Genomic DNA, 14,816 nt, shown 5'->3' with positions numbered 1-14,816 from the left:
GCCTGAGTGAGCTGGAGCGGGCCAGCCACAGGTGTTCAATTGCAGTATAGACATATGTACCCACAGAGTTAGGAGCTTTGATAAGGCTGGATGCAACAGATTAATGGGGATTTGAGGCTCGGTAACATTTAGACTTTTCTCTTTCCTGTGACTTGGTTGCAGATGAGAAAATACCTTTTTTTTATTATTAATAACCATTACTTGTGTGTTGTGTTATGGTAGTAGCTACAGCTCATGGAAATTTTCTGACAAAATATGTTTTGGTCAAAAATGCTAATTTGACTAAATGGAAAAGTTTAGTGGGAATGTGGTGATTCTGTTTAAACTTTTCTCCCAGTGCACCTGCCCACCTCCTAGGGCCCCAGCCAGCCAGGCTGTTACCAAAGGTCTTTGGGCTGCACAACTTCCTGTCTAGCAAGCAGCTGGGAAGCCAGGACTCTTAGGGTTCCAGCCTGCCAGGTGGGCTGCTGCAGAGCTGCAGCTGTGTAGGAAGAATTTTACTGAAATTTGTAATTTTCTGGAAACTGATTTTTTTTGGAACTCCCTTTATTCAAACACTAAAAATACAAAAAAAAAATTTGCTGGAAGTTATTTCTATTTTCTGCCCTGCTCGGGTAGTACCCAGAGGCTGCAATCAGAATCTTTGTGCTAGGTGCTGTACAGACAGGAAGACTGTCTAAGGGCCATTATAAGAGTAGCTTATGCAATCAGAGCTCTTAGCATGGATGCCTGCATCTGGGGGCTCTAGGCAGGGAGACGGTGCCACACCCACACCAAGAGCGGTTCTGACTGCAGGGTTTGTAACGACGCAAATAGCTTTCGCTCCCAATGCCCTACTTTGCGTGTACTGAGCATGCTCACCCGAACTGAGCATGCCCAGTAACCGCTTGCCTCCGGTTAGAGCACGGAACGCTGGGAACGACCATTAGCTGCGTCGCTGTACCTCCCGGGAATTGTAGTTTCCCTGGGGCCGCAGTGCAAGCTGGGACTGCAGAGCTTGGTGGGAGAAGAGTTCGCCGAGCCGCACTACACGCTGGGATCCGTAGTGCCGCGAGACATGCTGGGATACGTCGGATTTGGTTGACGCGCTGGGGGCGGGGCTTGACTTGAAAGCGCTCTGAGTTTCCCTGGAGTGTCTGTTGGGGTTGGTGACGTACGCGCTCCGGGTGCCGGTTGGGGAGCGCTGGGTCGCCTGGCCGCGGTCGGGATGTACCACAGCAGCACGCAGAGGCGGCACTGGACCTTCCGCACTGAGGAGGAGCTGGCCCGCTGCCGAGCCGACGCCAACCGCAAGTTCCGCTGCAAAGCGGTGGCCTGCGGAAAGGTACCGACCGGCCCCGCCGCGTCCCTGCCCAGCCAGAGCCAGCACCCGGGCTCGGGATGGGGACGTCGTCGTCTGGGGGTCGGTCCCGGGGACACCCTAGCTGGGAGCCGGGCGCGGGGGTGCACCGTGACTGCAGCTGTCGGCGAGTCACGAGTGCTCGGCGCGGCTCCCCCCTGGCTGCGAGGGGGGCAGGGTGCTGGCCGGAACAGCTGCGCCAAGCAGCGGGTATGGGCGAGGCCCGGGAGTATCCCCGGGATCCCGCCGCCCCTCCTGCGGCGGCCCCGGTGCAGGCAGCCTCTGCTGCTGTGCCCCGCGCACGGAGGAGGGCCGCGGCCGGGGTCCGAAGCAGCTGCCGATCCCTCGCTGCAGTCTTCTGCCCCGCAGTGAAGTTGCCCGTGTTCTCCCGCAGGCTCGGCCGAGCGACTCGCTGCTTCTGGAGCCCCGGGAGGAGTTGGCAATCTGTAAATATTATGAGAGGAAACTGCTGGATTTCTGCTCCGTGTTCAAACCTGCTATGCCCAGATCCGTGGTGGTGAGTTGTGTACAATTGATCGGTTTGCCCAAGAGAAACGTAGGAACGCAGCCTTTCCTTTGCAAACTGCCCCTCTCTTGAGAGACCCACATCTCCAGCACCGTGGGGAGGGCACTGTGGGGGCACTTGCCCCATCTTCCCACATATTCGGTTTGTGGGGAATAAAAGGACTTGATCCTTACAGCCACCAAAGGAGCAAGAGGTGAAGTGCCCATGGGGCCCTTGACACGTCCCTCATTGGTTTTTTAGGTCTGTGTATTGCAAGCTCTTTTTTTTTTTTTTTTTGTCCTTCTGTTTCAACTGTGGGAGGGTTTTTTCCCTGTTGAGGGTCTGACTTGATTGGCATCATGGATACAGCTATTAGATAGATTCTGGATTATTCCTTCTAATCTATCTTGCTTTTTAATGGGAGTCGAATCGGGCCAGAAAAGTCTCTGGCAGGTTTTTAATCTGCTCTTGCTCAGGTTGACTGTCTCCTGGGGAAAAAGTACTCTTGCTAGTAGAGAGGGAAACTTACACCTCCCTGAACCAGTTTTAGTGAATCTAGCTCTAGGGCACCTCTTTATATTATTGGATTATTGTATGTAAAGAGCTAGGTTTCATCCTACAAAACCAAAATTTGACAATAGAAATGAATTGAAGAATGAAAGAAGAAACTCTAAATCTGAATTTCTGTGTAATTCTGGGCTTGACACACTTTAAACCTTTATTATATCACACACTTGTGCTAAATGTGACAAAGGTAAACCCCTGTAGCGTTTATTCTAGAAACGTAGTTGCTTTTTTTTTTTTTTTTTTTTTAAAAAAGCATATCTTCTCCAACATCCAGGGCACTGCTTCTCAAATGATAGGCTGAAGCTTTTCATGATTCATAGATGAAATATTCTGAAACTAAAAAGTGGGGATAGAGGTTTATGGGGAAAGGAGGCTCATGAGAAAATTTTAGGCTTACACAAGGGATTCAGTGGTATGAAAGGTACTTCTTAGTTTAGAATTAATGACATGTTTTCTAGAATGATGCTGTCTACCTGCCTAAATTTGGAGAAATCTGAACTTCTTCTTACAAATTAACATTTTAGCTAAGCATCTAAAGAAAAATTGAATAGCAATAGAAACATGGAGTAAATAGGAAAAAAAATACTGTATTGCATGTCAATGTGTTTTATCAAGATGCTGATGTGAAATGGATAGAGAGGACTGATGGTCCAATGATTAAGGTGGTATCTTGAGCTTTGGGAGATCTGGGTTCAGTTCACTGTTCTGCCACAGACTTCCTATGTGACCCTGGCAAGTCACTTCGGTCTAGATCCACAAAGAGATTAAGGCACCTAAATCCAAAATTAGATGCCTCTGACATTCACAAAACTCCTGTTCAGCTGCTGCCTAATCCTTTAGGTGTCCAGTGACCCAAGATGCCAAAGTTTCTGTCAGTATGCATGTGCAGAACTGTCATGATGCACTGAGCAGCTTTCCACCTTAAACTTGCTCCCAGTTCTGATGAAATTCTTAAACTAGGTGTTTCTCTGGTTTCTAGGTTTACCTGTTGGTCCCAATTTTCTCAGAGCAGGCCTAATCAGCACAAAAGAGCAAAGGAACAGCTTCAGTGGGAGAGCTTACTCCATTCTAGCAAATAGCCTGGTGGTTAGGGCACTTACCTGTGAGGTGGAAGACCTGGCTTCAAATCCCTGTTCAAAATAGGCATTCCATGAGGCTATTGACTACAATGGCTGGGGGGCCTGCTGTTTGTGAGGTTGTCTTTTGTGAGAGAGTGCTGACCTGGTTTAGGAGCCTAACTCCAGGGGAGAGTTCATGGCTGTGAATCTTAAGCTGAGATAGGTGCCTCCTTCAGTCTAGGTGCCTATGTCCCTTTGAGGGATGGGACTTAGTTCCTGCCCTTTGCCTCAGTATTTTCCACTGACTAGCTTAGATTGCTCACCACTCAGCTTGCTGGCTTGTAAGGATTTGTTTCTTAGGTGCCTAACTCTCCCATGCATTTTATGGGGAGCCTAGGCACCTTATTCAGGGCTGAGGATTCTACTCTCCACTAGATTGCTTATGTGTTAAGTATTGCTGTGCCATTAGGTCCTTTTGTGGATCTAGCTTTCTGTGCCTCAGTTCCATGTGTGTACTTACACACCCTATTTATTTTTGTGTGGGCAGGGTGCAAGGTGTAATAATACCTTGCAGGGTTATTGAGGATAAATACGTTAAAGGTGGGGAGGTGCTGGCTTTATGGTGGGTGGGGGTGGGGGCAGATAAGTACCTTAGATAAATAGACTTGCCCCATGGAATGTTTAAATGTCTTCTTAAATGTGTACATTCTGTGTGTTGAACATTACCTATGTGCTGTTTCTGCTGTTTTGCTCAAGTGGCCCTTACTGACTCTTTATATTTAGGGAACAGCTACTATGTACTTCAAACGTTTTTACCTCAATAACTCAGTGATGGAGTATCACCCTCGAATAATAATGTGAGTAATGGGACACTTTGAATCTTACTTTTAATGTTTGTCAATATTGTCATATCAGGTAATTTAGGAAAGCTCGAGGACATTAAAGAGCCTGGACTTTTATCTGTTTTATATAAAACAAGAATCTGAATAATGAATTTTTGTCACTTCCCTTTTGGGAATAGGTTACTGTATCCTTCAAAACACTTCTTCCTTTCAAAAAGGGGAAATAAAGACTCTGAACCAGAATGTCTGTATATGATAACAGCATGATGCATGCCACAGAACTAAATTATGTTTATTATACTTCTTTTCCAAGGTTAACATGTGCATTCTTGGCATGTAAAGTAGATGAATTTAATGTGTCCAGTGCACAGTTTGTTGGTAACCTTCGAGAGAACCCTCCAGGTCAGGAGAAGGCTCTTGAACAGATCTTGGAATATGAATTACTACTTATTCAGCAGCTGAACTTCCATCTTATAGTGCACAACCCTTATAGACCATTTGAGGGATTTTTAATTGATTTGAAGGTAATACTTTAATTACTGTCTTTCTCCTCCCTGCACCATTAAAAACTTGGTACCAAGTTAGGTATTTATTAATATTCTTTAAAATGCTAGCTTCATTTTATAATACCATATTTGTTAATATTTCAAAGTATTGTGGCGATTGCCTGGGGGCCCATTTTGTAGTGGATCAAATATGTGGAGGTTATATGGCTGCTAGTATTTTTGGAAAAAAACTTGGTCACGTGTGTGACTCTTGAATTGAAGGACCACAGTATTACTGTCCATTTTTTTTTTTTTAAACAAGTTAGAACAGCGGTTCTCAAACTGTGGGTCGTGACCCTATTTTAATGGGGTCACCAAGGCGGGCATTAGATTTGCTGGTGCCCGGAGCCGGAGCCAAAGCCCAAGCCCCAGTGTCGGGTCTGAAACCCAAGGACTTCAGCCCTGAGTGGCAAGGCTCAGGTTATAGGCCCCACCACCCGGGGTGGTGGGGCTCAGGCTTCGGCTTTGGGCCCATTGCCCAGGGCTGCAGGCTCGGGCAGGCTCAGGTCTCAGTCACTCTCCCTGGGGTCATGTAGTAATTTTTGTTGTCAGAAGGGAGTCGCAGTGCAGTGAAGTTTGAGAACCTCTGAGTTAGAATATGCTAGAATAGGGCGGGAGGGAAAGCTCTACATGACTATTTGTTAACCAGAAGCAGTCTTCATGTTACAATATTCAGTATACAATAAGTTAGCATGTGTGGGGGAAAATCTCATGAGTCATACACCGAACTTGCGTTCATCTTTTGTCATTCTCTAATGTAAAATGTATCCTAGAAAGCAGGGCCGGCTTTAGGAAGTGCGGGGCCCGATTTGAACAGTTTCGACGGGGCCCCGACGGGGATGACTAAAAAAAAAACCCGTAAAAAAAACACGTGGGGCTTGTACTCACCGGGCCGCGCTCCTAGTCTTTGGCGGCGAGTCCTTCACTCGCTCCGGGTCTGAAGGACCCGCCGCCAAAGTTCTGCCAAAAACCCAGAGCGCCGCCGGGTGAGTAAAAATTAAAAAGGTGTCTCTAGCCAGGGAAGGGATTCTCTGCCACTTGCCCCCCACTCTGGGCGGCCCTGCCACTGGGTGCGGGGCCCTCTTAGGCGCGGGGCCCGATTCGGGGGAATTGGTGGAATTGGCCTAAAGCCGGCCCTGCTAGAAAGTCTTGGTTTTATACTGTAATAAGTGGGAACACATCTGAATTGAAACATCTCTGCTTTATATGTGGTCACTAAACATTGCAGGGTAGCTTTTAGAATAAGATACCCTCTTAAACTTTACTTTTCAAAATGCCCATTTGATTAATATGTCTCAAACTTTCATACAGAAGAATAGGAACAATTTTACACTGAGGTCGTGTATCAATAAGATTAAAACACAGCAGAAGTAATGTCTGAATATTTATTTTCTAGACTCGTTATCCATTGCTGGAGAATCCTGAGGTCTTGAGGAAAACAGCTGATGACTTTCTTAATCGAATAGCTCTGACAGATGCCTACCTTCTCTTTACACCTTCACAAATAGCTCTCACTGCCATCTTATCTAGTGCTTCCAGGGCAGGAATTAATATGGAAAGGTAGACCTTTTTTTTTTTTTTTTTTTTTGTGCACAGGTATGGCTTAAATGACTGATTTTTGCTGCTGGAATTAATTTTTGTTCCAGGTGCTAGATATCTTTATACAGATGTATACCTATGTATTTGACTCATAGGGACTAGGTAGTCTCTGAAACGAGGCACTTAACTTGTTGTTTCAAATAGTGAAGTATCACTATTTATTTTTTCTTTTGTTGTTGGAAACGGAATGTTGCACTAGATAAGAAATAGGTGTCTTGTCTATAATATTCCTCTGAGTCTTTGCTTCCTCCAATCTTATCTCATGTGGCCCAGTTAAAGCACTACAGACTTTCAGCCTGATCCAGAAGGGTCTGAGCATTCTTGATTCTCATTGGCTTCGGTGAGAACTGAAGGTTCTCTTAGCCAGCAGCAGCTAAAAATTATAAGAGCTCTAACCATTGCCTCTGGCTAATATTTCGGCTCCATATACTTGGAAACGAACGAGAGAAAAGTGGCTACTGGTATGTCTATACTGCAGTAAAACAGCTGCAGCTGGCTGTTTCAGTTGCATGGCTACAAAATTGCTGTCTAAATGCTCGGTCTAGAGCTTGGGCTCTGGGACTGAAATTTTACAGCCCTGTGAGCCAGAGTCAGCTGACATGGGCTAGCTATGGGTATTTTATTGCAGTGTAGACCTACTTTAAGAGCTTTAAAATCTTTAAAGTACTGGCATTGTTTTGCTGATCAATTTCCAATTAAACTGACAGTGGCACTCCATTTGGCAGAAGCTCCCTTGTTGATTTCCATGGTATGTGTCAACTGAAAGTTAAAAGGGGGAGTTTCCAAACATATAAACTTAAAGATTCAGCAAGTTTTGAAACGTCAGGTGGTAAACTTTAATGGGGGAAGGGGGGAGATCTATTAAATACTTATTTATAGATATTCTAACAAATTTGGCTACACTGGATACTTGTACTAATTGTGTGGCAATTTTCTTTGTCTTATGCCTCAGAGTGCCCCTGAGTATGGGGTTATGTCATAACCTCATACCTTGAATGTGACTATATTACTGTAATAGCTGCAGGTCGGGACCACTGTAGCTCAGAATGCAGAATGGCTTTCACTATACCCCATCTTTGATCACTCATAACTTCCAAAAGTTTCACTCTTTGGACTGCCCATGTTTGAATTCTGTCTTAAAGTGAATCTCTTGTTTTAAGTTTTGAACAAAAAGCAGTTTGAGGAAGAGGAGAATGATGTGGGAGGGGAAAAGTAACGTCCCCTCCCAACCAACGTATAGGTATGGTTTTCTTATACAAACTGATGTGTTTTCCCAGGAAGCACAAAAATGTTTGAATGTTTCCATTTGATAAGCATGATGTATCCCAGTTTCATGGCCTACAGTAATATTGTGCAGGGCTAGGAGGTCCTGAATTCTACTGCAATGTCTTTTCCATTGCCTGGCCTTGATTCTCTGCATGTCACCAGATCACTGTTGTGGTAGAGCTAATTTAGTTATACCACCTGTAGAATGGGGTTATAATGCCTACCCACCATTCCTGTAGATGCGGTCTTATGTAATTGCAAAATATTATTGTAGTCCAGTAGCATCGGAACTGCTGTAAGTCTTTCCTCTCTACACTAGATTGCTTCATTGGTAAATAACTATATTTTGGGCTTTACCTGAATTTTAAGTTAATTCAAACTCTGTTTAAATTCACCTTGTGAGCCCTGTGTTTACATAATATTTATTTACAAGTGCTCTAACTTCTGTCCAGAGACAGTTTTAAGAGAAACAAATTGTAGGTTAGAAACTAAATTCCAAAGAGTGACGTCCGGGGTATTGGTAATATGAATGGAACTCACATGGATTTCATTTTCAGTAAAACTGATCTATGCTTTTACTTTCATATATTCCAGAGCCTGTCTCTATTTTTGAAGTGTTTTGTTGGACATTCGAGCATAAACTGTCATTTGATCTGGGACAAAAATGTTATTCTAAAGTGAAAAAAGAAGGGTCATAGTTCATGTGGTGGTCATTCTGAGCTATTTTACAACTTGCCAAACAGAAGCAGATTAAGTTTCAGACTCCTACATTATTGAAACAATATTATTCGCTATTGCCAATAATACCATTGTGATTGGCACAGTAGAAATGCATATATAAACACTATACTTCAAGAATGGATAAGCAGATAAACTGAATGTTTCTCTTTAAGTGATCAGTAATGAAATAGTGACTTTAAAAAAACAAACAAACTATCAACATAGACTTGTATCAATACCCCAGTTAGATGAAAGGACACACCTCAGAGCCGATTGCCTACAGATTTGGGAAGATGACTTAGTTTACTTATGAAAGTTTATTTTGCAACATTAAAGGCCATGATTATTTTTAGTAGCAGTTCAATTTTTAAACCCATCTGCGCCTTTCTTAATGGTGTTAGATTTAGCTATTTATGCAAGGGAAAAAAATATTTTACTATAGAAAACAAGTTTGTTCAGTCATGTTGCTAACATCATAAAGCTTTAACGGTCAGAACTTGACACTGTTTGTCATTTACATTAATAACAATGGCACAGCTATGAAGAATGTGTTGAATTAATCATTTATTGTAGTAACTCTAGAATTCCACATTTTTCTTACTTTTTTTGTAGCTATTTATCAGAGTGTCTTGCGCTGAAAGAAAACAGAACATCTCTGTCCCAGTTACTAGATGGAATGAAATGTAAGTAAACATTGTGCTGAGAAGTGTGCATTTTCCCCCAAACTAAATATTTAAGAGGTGGCTTTGGAGCAGGTTTGTGTTTACAGACACACCCTACACCAGACACACTGTATACCAATCTTCCTCACTTCAAAATTGTTGCAAGCTTAATAGAAAAAAGGGTCACAAAATGAACTAGTTAGCAGCTTAAAACATTTGAAACCAAATTTTCTATACAAAAAATAAAAATGAAATTAAAATAAGAGTCTAGTAATGATGCACTGAGCCTCAATATTTTTATCTCTAACAAGGTCTTGGGGATTGACCACACTCTTGAAAAGTGAGAGCATTACTTTTGATATCTGCTGCTGTTGCTACTTGTGAATTTGGGTGAAATATTTTCTTGGTTGCTGTTAACTTAGAAGAAATGCAAGCAATTTGCTTTTACTCATTTTTCAAGTTTGCAGAAACCTGCGGATTACTACTTGTGCCACTAGAGGGTACATTTTCTAAGCTAAATAACTTTTTTTTAAAAGTTTAATGGTGACCTGTAAAGGTTTCGTCTTTTAAAAGACTCTTCTTGCTTCCTTTTATTAACTGCTTTGTGATATATAAAGAAGGCTTGAAAGGGATTTTAAGCATTTTTGTTTTCAGTTTGTCTTTGTCTTAGAAACATCAAAAATGTCAAATCCAGTTTTGCTAGAGAATGCATTGCGTGCCTTGATGCATATTGTTAGCTATCACACCTTAATAGAAAGGGGTGTGTGTATATGTTGAATCCTTAACAAAGACTTTCTCTCCAAAATGTTAGTCATTGAAGTTAAGTGTTAAAAACAGTCAAAAGATTTCAGTGATTGAAAAAGTCCTTCACCTCTCAGTTGCTGAACTTTCCATTTCTTCGCCCTTGTGAGATTATTTCACAAGTGTTTTCCAGACTAGATATTTCTACTGTAAAAAAATGATGTGAATGAACCTCTTTTCCCTCCCCTTTATTTTTATTTATATATAATAAAAATAAAGGGGAGGGAAAAGAGGTTCATTCACATCATTTTTTTACATATATCACACTCTCTCCCTCCAGCCATCATATATTTTCATGGGAAACTTGCCTTTAGGCTAGGACACAAGGAAAAAAAATATATATTTAAAAAAGCAAACATACCAGTGGTACAGAAAACTGGTAATGGTAAAAATAAGGCCCTGTTCTTTCTCTTATGCTTGCTGAAAGATGGCGAATTTAGTGTATTTTAACAAGATTGAAACTAATCTTTATTTTTAAGACTTGATATACTTTTTACGTTCTGCACTGTATCAACATTTCCTGATTCTTTCTAGTACAGTAATGCTAGCTCTGCATTATCACTTCTCCTTGAGATCCAGAATCATGATGCCTACTAGTTTCAGTGTAGTTCTTTGCTCTGAGCTTACACTGTATCTTGACACTACTTAGAATAAATCCTCTGACATAAAGTGACAGTTAAGATTCTTACACATGTAATCTCGGGTTCTCTAAAATTTAAGAGTATTTTCTGGTTTTCTAAGATGAGATTTTGTTTACGAAGCCATTTGAAAGAAGTCTTCATTTTTTTCTCTTCAAATACCTAATATTTGCTTTGACAAATAAAAAGATTTTATCTGGTAAACTTTCAATCTAATTAAAATGGTCTGTAGTGCAGTGCATGTACAATTGCAGCTTCCAGATATCTGTTGAAAAGCTTGCTTTGATACCTTCATTAGATTACGAAGGCAAGAGGAGATGGCCCTATTGAAGGGGCCTTCAAATTGTGTCACCAAATTCTTTATAAACTGTTCTGATTTGACTAGATCTTTCCAAAATAGAAATGTGGTTTGAATCATATCTTGTGCTTAGTACACTGAAGAGAGTCTAGTCTAGTCTATTGGACTAAGTCAGGGCTGTGAGGCGGGGCTCTTGAGTTCTAATCATGGCTATGCCGCTGACTCTTGGAATAACTTACAAGAATGTTGTGAGAATTAATTAACTTATTGCAACTAATTCATTACTTTGAAAACTTGTGGTGTTACCTCTATAGGCATGAAAAATCTCATAAAGAAATATGAACCACCACGGGCTGAGGAGGTTGCTGCTCTAAAGCAGAAGTTAGAGAAATGTCACAGCTCAGAACTTGCTCTTAATACAAACTTGTAAGTAGAGATTTGGAGCATTAAGGAGTTTTGACTTTCTGCTTTCCTACACTACCAGTTGGAACTATCACTTTCTGCAGTGATATGCTAGCTTTTATAAAATGTTAATTTTCCTTGCACTGTACAATATATTCAGATAAAAATGAAAATTGGTTTAATTTATTAGACTGAATATCGTACTTTTTTATAAAATAAAATGTTTAATGTGCAAAACAATATTACTAACAGTTGCTAAAGTAGGGGCTTGGACTCCAGGGTTCGTTCCCCTTTCTGGCCACTGACTTACCATGGGACCTGAAGCAAATTACCTCTATGTGCCATTTAACCTATCTAAAAATGGTTATTAACAGTTGCCTAAAAGGGTGTAGTTAACAATCTGTTTATCAAGGGCTTAGAGATCCTTTTAATCAAATTTGTGTAAAATATACCGTATATATTCTATCATAAGCCGGTTCATTTATAAGCCGACACCCCACCCCACCCCAAGATGGATGAGTAAAAATGGAAAATTTTTGTGACCCGTTCATAAGCCGACCCTATAATTCAGGGGTGAGCAAACTTTGGCTCCCGGCCCATCAGGATAAGCCGCTGGTGGCCAGAGATGGTTTGTTTACCTCGTATGTCCGCAGGCAGAGAGGTAAACCTAAGTAAACAAAGTGTCCTGGCGCGCCAGCTGCTTACCCTGATGGGCCGGGACAGCAAATGGTGGAGAAATTTTGGGGGGGGGGAGAGGGGGGAAGCTGGGGGTCAGGGGAGTAACCCCTGTGACCACCCCACACATGACCACCCCCCATCCCAGGACCCCCACACTCTCCCATCCCTTTCCACCTTCTCTGGGAAGGGCCAGGAGAGGCCGTCTCTGACGGGCTGGGCGGCTTGGCCGCAGCCGTCTCCCTGCTGGCTGTGCTGCCTCTCCTTGCTCCCTCTGTTGCAGGGAGGGACTGTGTCCCACCTCTCTCTCTATACCTGTTCGTAAGCCGACCCTCTTCTCTGATGCTTCCCTTTTTTACTGAAAAAATCAGCTTATGAACGAAAGTCTTTTTGTGCAGATTGTAAAACTACACTATTCCATGTAAGATCTAAGACTTTGCTTTTAGGTAGCAAAGTGAAGTGGCAAGAAACTTCCAGCATTAGTGAAACTCTAACTGCATTTTTGTATTCAAGAAATGTGCAACAGAGATCGAATTAAAAAATGCTAAGGGTAAGGAAGAAAAAGAGGCTAGTATTGGAGCTGAACTTTCTCTCAACTGTCTAACTATCTTGTATTTTTCTTTGTGGGGGTTAGAAAGAAGAGGAAGGGCTATGAAGATGATGAATATATTACAAAGAAATCTAAAATGGATGAGGTTAGTAGACATGTTGCAGAAGCACTGTTCATATTTTCTCTAATAAATTTTATCATTCTTGTTAGTGAATATTGTTAAAACGTTCTGGAAATTTTCAGTAGTGAACATTTCACAAGCCAAGCAGTTCAAAAATGGCTATTTAGTATCTGGATGTTTTTACAGTAACAGTAAAAACATGCCTCCTAATTTCTTATACAGTCTAGCTTATTTCCATCACAACTTCTTATAGAAAGGGTTTGTGGCCATGAGGAATCTCTGTGATCTAAGTTAAAGTGGTAGTCAGTCTGAGAAAGGCTTGACATGGCTTTGTTGTCCACAGGGAGTTGGTGTACTGCTCTTCAACATCTCTCTCCTTTTCAGTGTAATATGTTACCCCTTGTTTTTTGCTAGCCTTTACCCTGAGGAGTTAGACCAAGCTCTGGCAAGAATTCTGATTTGGTAACATTTTAATTTTTTCTTTACACTTGTGGCTTATGCTATTCTTTGAATGTCTGTCTCATAAATTTAACTGAACAATGCAATAGGAAGAACTACTTTATTCATATATGCCGTTTGAACCCAATAGGATGGAGTAGTTTAATAAACAGCTTCACTGTTGGTTCTAATTGCAGTAATTTGTGAGAAGCCAAGTACTGTTTTTCAATCTTAGGAAATCAGCTAATTTTCAGATTAGATGGTATGTGGAAACTAGCTTCTGAAAATTAGGATGAAGCAGTGGGGAAGCAGACTGAAACTGGACTGGCTTCACCTAGAAGCTGTACCAATTTTTTTTTTTCTGGTCAGCATCGCTGACATTTTCTAGTTCTCACCTGTCCCCAAGATGGGAGCCAACACAAAGTAGATAAGTTACTTAGGAATTCAGTCCAGAAAGTGGGTAGCAAAGAGTGTTGAATGAATGAAGTTCTAGTGGCTTGGAGTACAGAAGGAAAGTAAGGACATACTAAAGGCTAGCTTGTACTACCCTCATTCTTGTAATTTTTTTGTAAATTAGGAGTGACGTAGGGATTTGGGTTTGTTATGGTAGCACTAAGGAACTGCCATATGGGAAAGTAATAGCAGAATGGAGGTAATTGGTCGTTACAAATAGGAGTTGTGGCTTTGTAGAATATATTCAGGGTAGGACCTTGGAAGGGTGTAAACCCTATTGGATAATGCTGCCCCATGCTAACAGATGGGGAAATCACTGCTCTTACTGAATTCTTGTAAGATTAAAGGTCAGAAGGTGGAGTATATTCTGCTTCCACAGCAGTGAAAGGCTTAATTGGCTAGATTAAGTGGAATTGAAGAAGTCTGTCATGGCTGAGAATTTAAAGCCTGTGGGGATAGGTTGACAGTCAAGGTTGTATCCTATAACTAAAATACAGGGCCCTCTAGTGATGTCTGCACATGAACTGCTACAGCAGCACATCTACAGTGCTGCAGCTGCACTGCTGTAGCAGTTCAAATGTAGACACTTGCTACAGTGATGGGGAGGGTTCTCCCATTGCTGTAGTTAATCCCCCTCCCTGAGAGGTGGTAGCTAGGTCAACAGAAAAATTCTTCCATTGACCTAGTGCTGTCTATGTCAGGAGTTATGTGGACTTAAGGAGTGTCGTGGTTTTTTTGTTTGTTTTGTTTTTTAATACACTCCTAAGTGATATAACTGGGTCTACCTACATTTTTAGTGTAGACCTGGCCTCTGTTTCATATAGTTATTGATTCATAATGGAAGTTAAGGTGTCTTACCATATTTCATAAACTTGAGCTGTCATTAGTTGTCTATTAATTTGAGAATTGCTGAAATTAGCCCATGATTTTGAAAAGTGAATGATTTTTAGTGTCCTAGCAAGACACCTTAGAGGGGCCTGGCTCTTGCTGAGCATCTACCCGTTGAAGGCAAGATGTCTTTAGTGGGGCTTCTGAAATTGCCAAACACTCCTGATGATCTTGGCCTTAATTTTCTAACAATATTCCTATACTAAAAACTGCAAAAATTTGTATATTTTTAAAAGGAGCCATTCCATAATGTTACTGTCAAGGCTGTATCCCCACTTTGAACTTTAGGGTACAAATGTAGGGGCCTGCATGAAAACTTCTAAGCTTAACTACCAGCTTAGCTCTGGTCCCGCTGCCACCATTCCCAATGGATTCCCTCCCTGGGAAGCCTTGAGAAACCTCTCACCAATTTCCTGGTGAATACAGATCCAAACTCCTTGGATCTTAAA

The 14,816-nt window shown here is 41.8% G+C and overlaps 1 protein-coding gene across 3 annotated transcripts in view; it reads left to right on the top strand.

Annotated features, from left to right (window-relative positions):
* The first annotated feature begins 1,073 nt into the window (after positions 1-1,073).
* The window catches only part of CCNH (cyclin H), a 20,574-nt gene continuing 6,831 nt past the window's right edge, over positions 1,074-14,816 (top strand). Inside the window, exons 1-9 of one of the 3 annotated variants that reach the window (XM_026649167.2) lie at positions 1,074-1,324; positions 1,734-1,856; positions 4,253-4,326; positions 4,625-4,835; positions 6,253-6,416; positions 9,054-9,124; positions 11,155-11,266; positions 12,552-12,612; positions 13,003-13,050. In XM_026649167.2, coding sequence (XP_026504952.1) covers positions 1,208-1,324; positions 1,734-1,856; positions 4,253-4,326; positions 4,625-4,835; positions 6,253-6,416; positions 9,054-9,124; positions 11,155-11,266; positions 12,552-12,612; positions 13,003-13,014 — 945 coding nt within the window. In that variant the 5' untranslated portion in view covers positions 1,074-1,207 and the 3' untranslated portion in view covers positions 13,015-13,050. The remainder of the gene's footprint in view (positions 1,325-1,733; positions 1,857-4,252; positions 4,327-4,624; positions 4,836-6,252; positions 6,417-9,053; positions 9,125-11,154; positions 11,267-12,551; positions 12,613-13,002; positions 13,051-14,816) is intronic. The other 2 variants (XM_026649165.2, XM_026649166.2) reach the window with 2 other exon arrangements.

The sequence above is a fragment of the Terrapene carolina genome, unplaced genomic scaffold (assembly GCF_002925995.2).
Source record: "Terrapene carolina triunguis isolate 2854851 unplaced genomic scaffold, T_m_triunguis-2.0 Scaffold69, whole genome shotgun sequence".
In the NCBI taxonomy this organism is placed as follows: Eukaryota; Metazoa; Chordata; order Testudines; family Emydidae; genus Terrapene; species Terrapene triunguis.
Note: the sequence above shows the minus strand (reverse complement) of the source record. Positions and strands in the feature narration are given on the sequence as shown.